General features: G+C 42.9%; 1 protein-coding gene across 1 annotated transcript in view; it reads right to left on the minus strand.

The window, feature by feature from the left end:
- Positions 1-13483, minus strand: part of SORL1 (sortilin related receptor 1) — a 169891-nt gene that overhangs the window by 86440 nt on the left and 69968 nt on the right. The window contains exon 12 of the mRNA XM_027563453.1: positions 10891-10979. Coding sequence (XP_027419254.1) covers positions 10891-10979 — 89 coding nt within the window. The remainder of the gene's footprint in view (positions 1-10890; positions 10980-13483) is intronic.

Below are 13483 nucleotides of genomic sequence, written 5' to 3' on the forward strand. Positions count from 1 at the left end.
AGTGGGCTCAATTAGGGTCACAGAGCTGCTGGGTCTCTCTGAAATCCAATTTAAACACAGAACTTTTCTTTCACTTTTCTCAAGTTTTTGAGATTTTACTTTTACTCAGGATCTTAATACTTGATGTAAATCTTTTTTATGTCATTCAATTCAAGCACTTCCTCTTGAGATTACTAAAACTGGTACTTCTGCAAGAAGGCTACGGGTTAAACCGTGGTCATGGTGGGTGTGGGGTGGGGACAGGGCAGAGAGAACTGAGCAATCTCCTCTATAGATCTTCCTAAGAAGGGAAATTCTCTTCCGGCTGACATGCTTCTGGTTTAAGCTAACCTGAAGCAGATAAGGAGATAAGTTAACTTCGTCTCCTTCTTGCAACAGGGTGATGAGCTAAAGGCTTTCAAGCTCAGTCACATCTGATGCTTATCGACCCCAGTTGCCCACCAGACTCCTCTGTCCATGAAAGTTTCTAGGCTAGAATACTGGAGTGGGTCGCCATCTCCTACTCCAGGAGATCTTCCCAACCCAGGAATCAAACCTGTTTCTCCTATGTCTCCTGAATGGCAGGCAGATTCCTTACCACTGTGTCACCTGGGAAGCAAAGGCTCAGTAGCATCTTTAAAGCATCCGGAACCCGCAGAGTCGGTCTATCCACCAACCACGATGGGAACTACCCCTCTGCTCTGCGATCACAGTGGAAGTCTGTCTACTTGCACACCATGTAGGTAATTCTATTGAATAGCTCCTCGAACCCAAGATAACCTCAGGAAATGAATCATCCCGTTTCTTGAGAAGTCCCCAGCAGACTCTGACAACAACGTATTACTGAGACTAAAAGCAGGTGCTCAGCTGAGTGCAGCTTTGTACTGAAGAATAAACTGTGCCTTTAGAAAACAGTGCTTTTCAGAATTTTGGAGAAAGGGCAGTCACATCATCAGCTCAACAGTTAAGGGATCACCTATTCTGGGCTGAATTCTGATCTCTGAAGGAGAACTTGTGTTGGTGAAGTGAAAATGACATGAACCTTGCAAGAAAACAAACCAAGACATCTTTATATTCCTAACAGTCATGGAAGAAGATGTAGGGCCTCGGCCCTTAAGAAGGGAGAATTCAAAACATTCAAATAAAATACAGACATAATCTCATGGCCAAAAGTCTCAAAAAGATGAGACTATATACACAATGATGATAAAAATATAATATAACCAAGATACACTAAATAAGGGACGCAGGGGTAGAAACTCAAAACACAAATCTATGGTTCCACAGAAAGGTCCTGATGAGCTCAGACTTTTAAAGAACATATCTAAGATGAGAATAGAGTCATATAACCAAGGGCAAAAACTTAAAGAGCCATAGCAATCTGCTAATTAATTTTAGCTGTAATTCTTCACACTAGTAATCTGCAGGAACAGTGACCAAACAGCTCAAACTCAAAATAAGCCAAAGGCAATGCTTCAAATTACCAAAATAATTGGCAGATTAGTGGGCAATCTAACTTGGTTACCCAGCAAGTTCTAAAAAGAATCAGAATGGAATGGGATCATCCATCTGATGGTTAATGGTATAAATAGCAATGACAGAGAAAAGCAGAAGAGGTTAGTCAATTTCTATGTTGGGTTTATCTTTATTAAGAAGAATGATCTTCAAACTGGACAAAGCAGGAAAAAAAAAGGAAGTTACAGGAAAATGAATACAAAATAAAGCACATTTGAGGGAACTGAAAGATTTAAAGGAATGATTGCAAAGTTCCTTTTAATAATCTCTAAAAAGAACCACGAGAACAGATAAAGATCTCAAAACTAGATGAGAAAAAAGTAGTTTTATTTCCCTTAAGAAGAAAAAAGTGGTTTCAAGAATGGACTATGAAACAGCTGATTTGAGAGAACTTAGATACGAAGGAAGGTGGAGCTGGGAACACACACGGTTTCACACACAAGTCACAACAAACGAACCCTGTTTCTTTTCCTCAGAGTTAATTCTTGATTTGAGAACAAGGTAATGGTAAGGGTCTACTTTTCATAAGGATATTCGTGGCAGTGGGCTGAGGGGACAGTATTGGCTGGGGAGGGGCATGTGGATATTTTCTAGGATGATGGAAAATTTCTCCATCTTGACATGCAACCTTCAGAATGGATGAAATGGTGTATTTAAGATAAGAGCATCTCATGGTGTGTAAAGGATATCTCAATTAAAAACATAATTTAGTAGGAGCTACCAGCTTGAGAAGGCTGTCAAAGTGTAAAAACAGTTTTAGGTTTTTATTACCAGAAATCAAGTCTCTAGGATCATGTGGGTATCAATGCCAATGGGATGTGTGTTTCAGGCTGCTGGAGGCAGATCAGGCCCCCTCATCTTAAAGCCCTGATAGTGTGAAAAGGACCCAAGGGAGAACCTAGAGGGTGCAGATTCAGGATCCTACAGCACTGGAGGGAAGGAACTGGGGCTGTCTGCCATGGATGGGAGATGCTCTCCGGAGAACAGGGAGGGGTCCTCAAGCATCTGAAAGGCTTTCAGCAAAAGAGGAAATACCTGTTGGGTGTGTCTCCTGGAAGCAGAGCTGAGCCCACTGCATAGAAATGGGAGTGAGGAAGATTTAGGCTCTCTCTGACTTGAGAACTTCCACTCGTAAGGGAACGGATAAATAAATAGAGTGCATGAACACACGAACAACAAATTGTCCCAAGGTGAAATAGAAGCTTTTTATTTTTCAATTTGGCGAAGTCTCCATCACTAGAATTATTCAAGCAAAGACTGGGTGATCATCCATCACTGATGACAGGCAATTCCTGCAGTGGATGGTGGAAGACGGAACTAGAGGATGTAATGTTGCCAGATTCCTGCTGCGTATCTCCCTGTGGACATCCCACAGCCATGTCAGTTCACCCTGACCAAATCTGCACTCATCCCCCAGTCCTTCCGGTCGACTCCTTTTCCTCTGTTTTTCTGTGAATGATGTGCTCATCTTGACCTGTCACCCGCCCCAGCCCCTGCAAACTGTCTGGTCAAAAAGCAACTCCTACAGACTTAGTCCTGAAAATGCTTGGTCTCCATCTAAGCAACATCTCTCACCTCCAGTCTTGGTCCTTTGAAAATTCATGCTCCTGGGTTTCCCTGGTGGCTCAATGGTAAAGAATCCATCTATCAATGCAGGGGACATGGGTTGGATCCCTGGTCTGAGAAGATCCCACTTACCTTGGAGCAACTAAGCCCATGAGCCACAACTGTTGAGCCTGTGCTCTAGAGCTCAGGAGCCACAACTACTGAGTCCTTGAGCTCTAGAGCCCATGCTCCTCAATGAAAGAACACACAGCAATGAGAATCCCAGGCACTGCAATTAGAAGGTAGCTCCTGCTCACCCCAACTAGAGGAAAGCCTATGCAGCAACAAAGACCCAACATGGCCAAAAATAAATAATAAACAAAAATTTAAACAAAATTTAAACAAAAAATAATACACAAAAATTAAAACATTCATGCTCCTCAACCTTGCCAGAGCCATCTTTCTATACAAGCCATCACTTCAAAAGCAAAGTCCAGTCTCTCTGGTAAAGCACATAAAGTCCTGGGGGGCTCTGGCCCCTTCTCACACACCCACCTCAGGCCTCAGTCTGCATACCTCCACCCTGAGATCTACATTCTATCAACACTAAAGACTTGCACCTTCCACTGATTCATGTTGGTCTCCTCTCCCCTAAAGCTCTTTCTGACCCTGGGACAGTACCCCAGCATTGTTATTTACCCTTGAAGTCTCAGCCCAAGGTTCCTCTCCTCCCAGCAGCCTGCCTGGCCCTCCTTCTGTGGTTTCCCCTAGGACCCTGCGCTCCCCTCGGCTTTATACCTGTAACCCAGCAAGACTCCATGATGCCTCCCCCAGGCAAACCCCTCCTCCAGGTTCTCTGCTGCAGTTCCTTTCTGAAATACCTAGATAAGAGTATCTGATGCACATTTCCTGAGCTGTTTTCAGCTCAGTTCAGTTCAGTCGCTCAGTCGTGTCCGACTCTTTGTAACCCCATGAATTGCAGATGCCAGGCCTCCCTGTCCATCACCAACTCCCAGAGTTTACTCAAACTCATGTCCATTGAGTCGGTGATGCCATCCAGCCATCTCATCCTCTGTCATCCCCTTCTCCTCCTGCCCCCAATCCCTCCCAGCATCAGTCTTTACAGATGCTAAAACTACCAGCAAATGGAAGATGTTAATGACTTGATGACAATGAGCGTAGCTACTGGAGCCTAAGGATGGATAATGCGAACCCCTGTGACACCACACTGTTATCTCAACATCAAGCAATCAGAGAACTTTGCAGGGCTGGTGTGTATGTGTGTCTCTGTATGTGTGTGTGTCTATGTGTGTGAGTGTGTGTCTGTGTGTGTCTCTGTGTGTGTGTGTGTGTGTTCTCAGTTATATCTGACTCTTTCAACCCTATAGACTATAGCCCAGCAAGCTCCTCTGTCCATGCAGTTCTCCAGGCAAGAATACTGGAGTGGGCTGCCATTTCCTGATCCAGGGATCAAACCCGCATCTCTTCTCCCCTGCAATGGCAGGCAGATTCTTAACCACTAATGCCACCCGGAAAGCCTCATCTGGTCTTTACACACTGCTACATCTAAAATGGATAACCAACAAGGACCTACTGTATAGCACAGGGAACTCGTCTCAATGTTATGTGGCAGCCTGGATGGGAAAAGACTTTGGGGGAGAATGGAATATGTATGGCTGAGTCCCTTCGTTGTCCACCTGAAACTATCACAATATCGTTAATCAGCTATACTCCCACACAAAATAAAAATTTAAAAAAAAAATGCTCTCCTGCAACCCATCAGGGAGCTCAAGCCTCTTGAGCACTAGTTGTCCTGGACTCCTTGTCTGATGCCTTACAATAAACGCCGCTCTTTTCTCCACCCAGTGTCAGTAGATGGGCAAGCAGACCCAAGTTTGGTTCAGTAACATACCTACTTATTTAATGACCTGATTTTTCAGTATCTTCTACGACAGCTACCATTTATCAGGAATAAGACTTCTTACTCACTTTTCTGCCCCTGGCACACAGAAGGGCATTAATTAATATTTACTTTCAAGGAAATTAAATGAACCGCATTATATATATATATATATATATATATTTTTTTTTTTACCCCATTTGTCAATTTCTCAACAGTTAAAGACTGATAAGAACACCTCCTCCTCTATAACTCAAGGGGCTGAAGAAATCACATGGGGGTAAAAATGAAGTGGGGGTGACTTTCAACCATTAAAGTTACTATGAGATCAGGTTCTACAACCAAACAAACTGGTTATCTGCCACCTCCCACATTCTGGAACTGTGAGGCTGCTTGCAGAACTCAGGTCTAGAAAAGACAGCTGCTCTGCTGGGCGGAGTCTTTGCAGTGGCTTTTCAGGACTCACAGAGGAAAACCCTATGAAATCTGAAATCTCCTAAATAAAAAAAAAAAAAAAAGAAGAAGAAGAAAAATAAAAAAAATGAAATCTCCTATGAGGAAAGAGGCTTTGGGGAACATCCAAGGTATTAGTAACTACTGATAATATCCTTATGCTGATAGGCGAACCACCGGGAAGAAACAAAACTGATTGTGTCCCTCTAGATCAGACCGACAAGCTAGGGTTTGGGTTTGTTTTTGGTCAGAGTGTAAAAACACAACACCCCCCGCTCTCTGAAGAATACTGATTCTACACAAGAAAGACCTGCAAACCCCTGAGCAGGCTCTCGGTGACAGCATGCTGAATGAAGGGGTGAGTGACTCCCAGAAGACACGCAGGAGCAAAAACAAACTGTTCCTCCTCTTACTCTCAATTTCAATTAACAACAACAAAGAAAACAGCCTCAGTGGAGAATCTCAGCAGAAGCTGAAACAAGTAACTGTAAACTCTTAGTTAGCCGTGCTAATTAGGGAGAGAAAGACATGAATAATTAAAAAAAAAAAAAACAACCAAAAAAAAAAGAACCCACCAAAACTTAATTCTTTCATTAAGCAAGGTTCCAACCTCTGTTCCACCAAACCTCTTACTAGAGTTAGATGTTACCCCTTACTCCCTAAGGTTGGGGAAGCTTTGCATCAGAAAGCTTGTCCCCCAGTCTCTCCCTCCAGCTGGTTCAGAAACATCTCGGAGCCACAGTGGGGCTGGCCGGCTCCCAAAGGATGCCTCACTAACCTCTGCATCCTCTCTTCCTAGAACAACAACTGGCTTCTCATGGATATTCAACAAATGTTTGTGCAATTGATCTAAAATGATGCCTAACAGAAATATGTTCAATTTCTGTCCAGCGTGAACCTGAACTCCTGACAGTCACATTCTCACCAGGCTGCACACATCTGGGGGCCCCCCGCCATGCACATCTGCATTCCAGGGACTGTCATTTACCATAGAACACCACAGAACTGCCCCAGACCCCCAGGGGTTTGTAAGACTGTTATGCCACCCCACCTCTTCCAGTTTTATTAACCAGGAAAAAAATTAAGCAGCGCTGGAACACTAAGTGTGCATGACCTATTTATCGAACAATCTAACATTTACTAAGTGCCTGCTAGCCTGCGTAGAATAGAAATCCTCGTCTACAAAGACCGTGTTAATGAGTTGAGGAATTCAGGCATATGATGAAAAGGTAACTAACAAATGGAGGCAGTATGTGCTGAATGCCAAATCAACGAGACGGCTGCCAATAAACGCCATGAGACTCGAAGGAGGGAGCGAAGGCTTCGGCTGGGGACACCAGACTTGGAAGGATCTGAAACCCTAGACCAGCAACAGAAGTCCAGTTGAGTCAGAAGGAGCCTCCACTCACGTGGTTTAAAGATCTGAACTAATTACAATAGGATTTTCTGCTTCTCTTCTGATGACCTGATAGCTCAGAAGTCAGAAGCAGAGCAGCAGGAGAAGCAAGGGAAAAAACAAAACTCTGTGAGCAACATACAAATGCCAGGTGGCTGCACTACACAGGTTTTGGCCCAGCTCTGGCTGATATTTGGGACACACGCACCTGTCAATAGGAGGCCTGAACATATTCTCAATTTGCAAATGCGTTATTTGAACCACACCTACAGACACCTCCAAATGAGCTGGGCAAACAAAGGAACACTAGAGAGCCCATCTCCCACATGTCTACGACCCCAGAGTCATTGTTCAACGTCGGCGGAGGGCCCTGTGATCTCCTGGCAGCAGGTCTCATTTCCGGATCATGTTTTGCTGCAACTAGCTAGCAATGACTCTGCGTCCCCTGAGCACATATGCACCGACAGATGGTGTAAGAGGACCAGAATCACGTTAACTGCTTCAGAAAAGCTAGTTTGGAATGCAAATATAGTCTGGAGGAGAGTTAAACAGGGAAAATCAGGAAGTGTGTCTCTGCAGTCTGACTGCCACACACAGAATAAAATGTATTCCCAGGCGGTCAAACTACCACGGAAGTCCCCTACCATACTCCTCCCAGGGTGTCCTGGATGTCACACTGTATTTATGTATCTTAGCGGATGGACTCCCTGCAAGTGGAGGAAAACATCCTATTTCTCTTTAGACACACGGCACCCAGCACTATCAGTGCTTGAGAAATGTGTGAGATGGGAATTAATAAATTAGTGGATAAGGGACTTCCCTGGCGGTCCAGTGATTAAGACTCCATGCTCCCGATGCAGGAGGCATGGGTTTGATCCCTGGTCAGGGAACTAAGATCTTGCATGCCACATGGCATGCCAAAAGGAAAAAAAAAAACACATGCTACAGAAAAATTAATGGATAAATAAATGATGACATGAAGGCGGGAAGCAGGTGCCCTCTGACTGTCCTCCTCTTTACAAACATCAATCTGAACGTGGACACAGCATGCTGCGTACAAAGAGGGCTTCTTCTGACTGCTGGCTCTCAGGCAGCCTCTGACCAGAGCTGCACAGACTAGAGAGCAGCCGAGTGAACGGCAGAATGCCAGGACTTTGGTTCTCCCTGTTTCTTGGAGGCCAGGCTGCTCAGCACAAGTCCAACTACCCACAAGGGAAAGAAACCAGCTGTTAAGATCTCTTTTTTCAAACCACCCACCTCTCTGTCTTGCTGCTGGTCCTGTTTCTAAAAGGAGTAAAGGAAAAGAAGGCTCTCTTCCTTGCATTAAATGAGATGATTATAGAAGCCCTTTCCTCATCCTCCAGCAATCTGTCTCGTGAATTCAGCCCCATAACAAGAAGTGAGAGCTCGTCTGCCCCAGCCTAATGTTGACAAAATTAACCTTTGTCACAACTTGGACCAAAGTAATGAAAGAACTGGTCCTGATAACATCAAATTCAAGAAGGCAGAGGCTACTAACTCTTGACATTTTTGCTTTTCAGAGGAATGTACAGCAAAGAATACAGAATGTAATTTAAAGACCTGAATGCTAGTCTTGCCTGTTACGAACAAAGTGGTACTTTGAGCAAGGTACTTTCTGAGCCTCGGTTTTCTCATCTATAAAATGAAGCCATTAACCCCAAATGTCCTTTGCAGGTCCATCTGTAAAAACCCCAGAACCAAAGGTTATCATAGTAAAAGTCACCTGTTTATCAAATAACATGCATTCCTGAAATTATTACTCATGTACTATTATTAATTATTATTATTACTCATTCTATGAATAACTGTGTCATACACAAAGCTAAGAAAGACAAACTGAAGAGCCTCCAGTTAATTTTTTAGTCATTATTAATTTATATTTTATAATATAGAGTTGCACTTTTTCAAATCAATAAAATTATTTCTTTCGTTCCTCTCTGAGATAGGAAAGGCAGATTTTCTTTATAAACAAGAAAATGTTTAAATAATTTCCTTAGTCACACATTATGCGGTCAATAACCTAGTAAAACAAATAATCCACTTATAATCACAGAGTTAAATTTCTGGAAGAACAGTATAATGTTAAAAAGCTTCATCAAAAAATCCAGAAATTAATCATACTAAGTGAAGTAATTGACTATGCCAAAGCCTTTGACTGTGTGGATCACAATAAACTGTGAAAAATTCTGAAAGAGATGGGAATACCAGACCACCTGACCTGCCTCTTGAGAAACCTGTATGCAGGTCAGGAAGCAACAGTTAGAACTGCACATGGAACAACAGACTGGTTCCAAATAGGAAAAGGAGTTCGTCAAGGCTGTATATTGTCACCCTGCTTATTTAACTTCTATGCAGAGTACATCATGAGAAACACTGGGCTGGAAGCACAAGCTGGAATCAAGATTGCCAAGAGAAGTATCAATAACCTCAGATATGCAGATGACACCACCCTTATGGCAGAAAGTGAAAAGGAACTCAAAAGCCTCTTGATGAAAGTGAAAGAGGAGAGTGGAAAAGTTGACCTAAAGCTCAACATTCGGAAAACTAAGATCATGGCATCTGGTCCCATCACTATAGATGGGGACACAGTGGAAACAGTGTCAGACTTTATTTTTGTGGGCTCCAAAATCACTACAGATGGTGACTGCAGCCATGAAATTAAAAAACACTCCTTGGAAGGAAGGTTATGACCAACCTAGATACCAAATTTAAAAGCAGAGACATTACTTTGCCAACAAAGGTCCGTCTAGTCAAGGCTATGGTTTTTCCAGTGGTCATGTATGGATGTGAGAGTTGGACTGTGAAGAAAGCTGAGTGCCAAAGAATTGATGCTTTTGAACTGTGGTGTTGGAGAAGACTCTTGAGAGTCCCTTGGACTGCAAGGAGATCCAACCGGTCCATTCTAAAGGAGATCAGTCCTGGGATTTCTTTGGAAGGACTGATGCTAAAGCTGAAACTCCAGTACTTTGGCCACCTCATGAGAAGAGTTGACTCACTGGAAAAGACCCTGATGCTGGGAGGAATTGGGGGCAGGAGAAGGGGACAACAGAGGATGAGATGGCTGGATGGCGTCACTGACTCGATGGACGTGAGTTTAAGTGAACTCTGGGAGTTGGTGATGGACAGGGAAGCCTGATGTGCTGTGATTCATGGGGTCACAAAGAGTCGGACACGACTGAGTGACTGAACTGAACTGAAATAAGCCAAAGAGAGAGAGATAAATATTGTATGATATCACTTATACCTAGAATCTAAAAATGATACCAATGAACTTATTTACAAGACAGAAACCGACTCACAGACACAGAAAACAAATTTATAGTTCCCAAAGCAGGAGAAGGGATAAATTAGGACTTTGGGATTAAAATACACACACTACTTTGCATAAAATAAACAACAAGGACCTACGGCATAGCACAGGCAACTACATAGTAAGTCCCCTACATACAAACCTTCAAGTCGTGAACTTTCAAAGATGTGAAAATGCACGTGGTTCCAGCAAGGAACCAGAACCTGAGCCATCAACGTCAAGCATGAATGAAATTGCGGCTTGCCCTCCGTCTCCTATTGCCGATGATCCTTCAGCTCCACCATCTCCCACCTCCTCTTCCTCCTCCAGTCGGTAACTCTTCTTGCCTGCTCACTCGATGCCAGCCCCTGTATGACAGCTGTTGTGCTGTACTATTGTACTTTTCAAGGTACTAAACTGTAAGACTTAAAATGTTTTCTTCATTTTTGTGTTTGCTTTTTATGTATTATTTGTAGGAAAAGTGTTATAGACCTATTACAATACAGTGCTATATAGACGATTGTGTTAGTTGGGTATACTGAGGCTAACTTTCCTGGACTTAGGAACAAATTGCTCTCAGAATGTGCAACTTATTCATATGTAGGGGCCTTACTGTACTATTTTATAATAACCTACAATGGAAGAGAATATAAAAAAGAATTTATATAGATTTATATATACGTATACATGTATAACTGACCACTCTACTGTACACCTGAAACTAACACAACACTGTAAATCAATCAACTGTATTTCAATAACATTTTTTTAAGGCTCCATGGAGACACTTACTTCAGCTCGTTGGTTTCCATACCCTGGGCAATGGCCATGATGATGCCGCCATGGTCCCCCCACGTGTAGTAGTGAGGTCCGGGCAGAGCCTGAAGAGAGAGACAGACAGTCAGTGCTCATGCCACTGCCAGGAAGGTGGCCAGGAAGAAACAGTGCACACCTTGCACACATGCACAGGCACACACAGCAGGGATGTCCCCACCTGAGTACAAATTCCCATTCCCAGAGCACTTCACAGCCATTATCTCACCTGCTCCACACAGCCCCAGGGAGGAACAGAGCGAGTACTCACATCCCAATTTTTAAATTTCATTTATATATACCCAGCTGCACTGGGTCTCCGTTGTTGCATGTGGGCTTTCTCTAGTTGTGGTGAGTGGTGGGGCCGCTCTCTAGTTGTGGTGGGTGGGCTTCTCATTGGGGTGGCATGTGGGCTCAACAGCTGTGGTGCACAGGCTTAAGTTGCCCCAAGGCATATGGAATCTTCCCAGACCAGGGATTGAACCTGGGTCCCCTGCATTGGACGGTGGATTCTTAACCAGCAGACCATGAGAGAAGTCCCCAATTTTTTTTTTGCCAAATGAAAAAACTGGAGTTTCTACTAAAAGTGGCAGACTGTAAACTGCAAAGATAGGAATCAAACTCAAATCTCTGACTGTCACCAAGCTGTGATTAAAAATAACCAACTAGGGACTTCTCTGATGGTCCAGTGGTTAAGGATCTGCCTTCCAATGCAAAGGACACAGGTTTGATCCCTGATCAGGGAACTAAGATCCTACATGCTGAGGGGCAACTAAGCCCACGCACCACAACTACTGAGCCTGCACACTCTAGAGCCTGGGCACCTCAATGAGACCCAGCACAGCACCCCCAGAACAAACCATTAACCAACTGGAATTCGGGTTCTATTGTGACAGAATAAGCCCACTACAGTCCATCTTTCCTACTAATTACAAATAAAAACCTTTGGACAAAACACAAAAAGATAGCTACCTGAGGATGCTGAAAAGTAAACAAACTCAGGCAGCTTGTGAAGGGGACTAAAAACCTGGAGAAGCTACCCAAATGACTGAGGCTTCCTGGTACACCTTTGCCCCAAGGGAATGCCCCAACCTAGGATACTGCAAGCCCAGGCAGGTGGCTAAAGTTTTATAGAAATTTTCTGCTTAAGTAGACAAGAAAATAAGCTCCTGCAATTTTCCTACAGAAAAATGTAGATGGAATCCCAGAGAGGGGAGTTTGAGGAAGTAAACCTTCTAATTCTGTATATAGACTCAGACAGATTTCAGCTTGACCCCTAAGCTGTACGTGTGTGGAACAGACCCACACCAGCACAGAGAAGACTCAGCACCTGAATCGAGGTTTCCACAGAATGCAAGACAGAACTTACAGTCCGCACTGAACAGGTTCATTGCATGCTAAAACAAAAACTGCCACATCCTCCAGAAGACTTCACGTCGTGTCCCGGATACAATCCAAAACTCGCTCAACATACATACAGATCAGGAAAATGTCTCCAATCCTCCAGGGAAAAGACAATCAATGGGTGCCAAGCTCAAGATAATCCAAAGATTGGAATTACCAAATGCTATAAAACACTTATAACTGTGTTTCAGAATGTAAAGGAAAACAAACCTGAAATGAGCAAAAGACAAGAATTCTTCCCAGAGAAGTGGAAACTACTTTTTTAAAAAAAAAAAAAAAGGAAAGAATTCTAGAACAGGAAAATAAAATGTTTGAAATAGGAAAGTCACTGATGGGCTCAGTGACAGAATAGAAATGACAAAGGAATTCGTGAATTTAAACATGAATATACAGGAGTAAAAATGATCTATTCTAAAGAATGTGCAGAATAAAAGACTTAAAAGAGAAAAGCCCCAGAGACTTGTGGGACAAAAGGTCTAACAGGTATAACTGGAGGCCAAGATGAACAGGAGAAAGGAACTGAAGCAGAAAAAATATTTGAAAAAAATAACGGCCGAAAATTTCCCAAATTTGATGAAAGAGATAAATTTTATAGATTCAATATAAGTGTCCCCCAAAACACTAAGCACAAAGAAAATTAGACCTAGAAACATCATAACAAAACTGCTGAAAACCAAAGATAAGAAAACAATATCAAAGTATCTTAAGAAAAACGACATGATACATACACGAAAATGATAACCAATGAGTATAGATCTCACATCAGAAGACAGTACGTCTTCAAAGCACAGACGCACCTCGGAGATACTGTAGGTCCAGTTCCAGACCACCACAGAAACACAAACCACCGTGAAGCAAATCACATAGCTTTTTGGTTTCTCAGTGCTTATTAAAGTCATGTTTGCACTAAACTACAGTCTAGTAAGTGTACAATAGCATTACGTATAAATAAAACAGTACATACTTTAGTTTTAAAATGTTTTATTGCTCAATGGAGTAGAACAGAAAGCCTTAAATTAGACTCACACATATGTGGCCAATTGATTTTCAAACAGGCACCAAGGTAATTCAGTGGAGGAAAGAAAAGTCTTTCCAACAGGGCATACTGGACCAACTGAATGTCTATAAAGAAAAATGAGTATCAACCCTTCTCTCATACCAGATACAC

Source organism: Bos indicus x Bos taurus, chromosome 15, assembly GCF_003369695.1.
Source record: "Bos indicus x Bos taurus breed Angus x Brahman F1 hybrid chromosome 15, Bos_hybrid_MaternalHap_v2.0, whole genome shotgun sequence".
NCBI classification, from domain to species: Eukaryota; Metazoa; Chordata; class Mammalia; order Artiodactyla; family Bovidae; genus Bos; species Bos indicus x Bos taurus.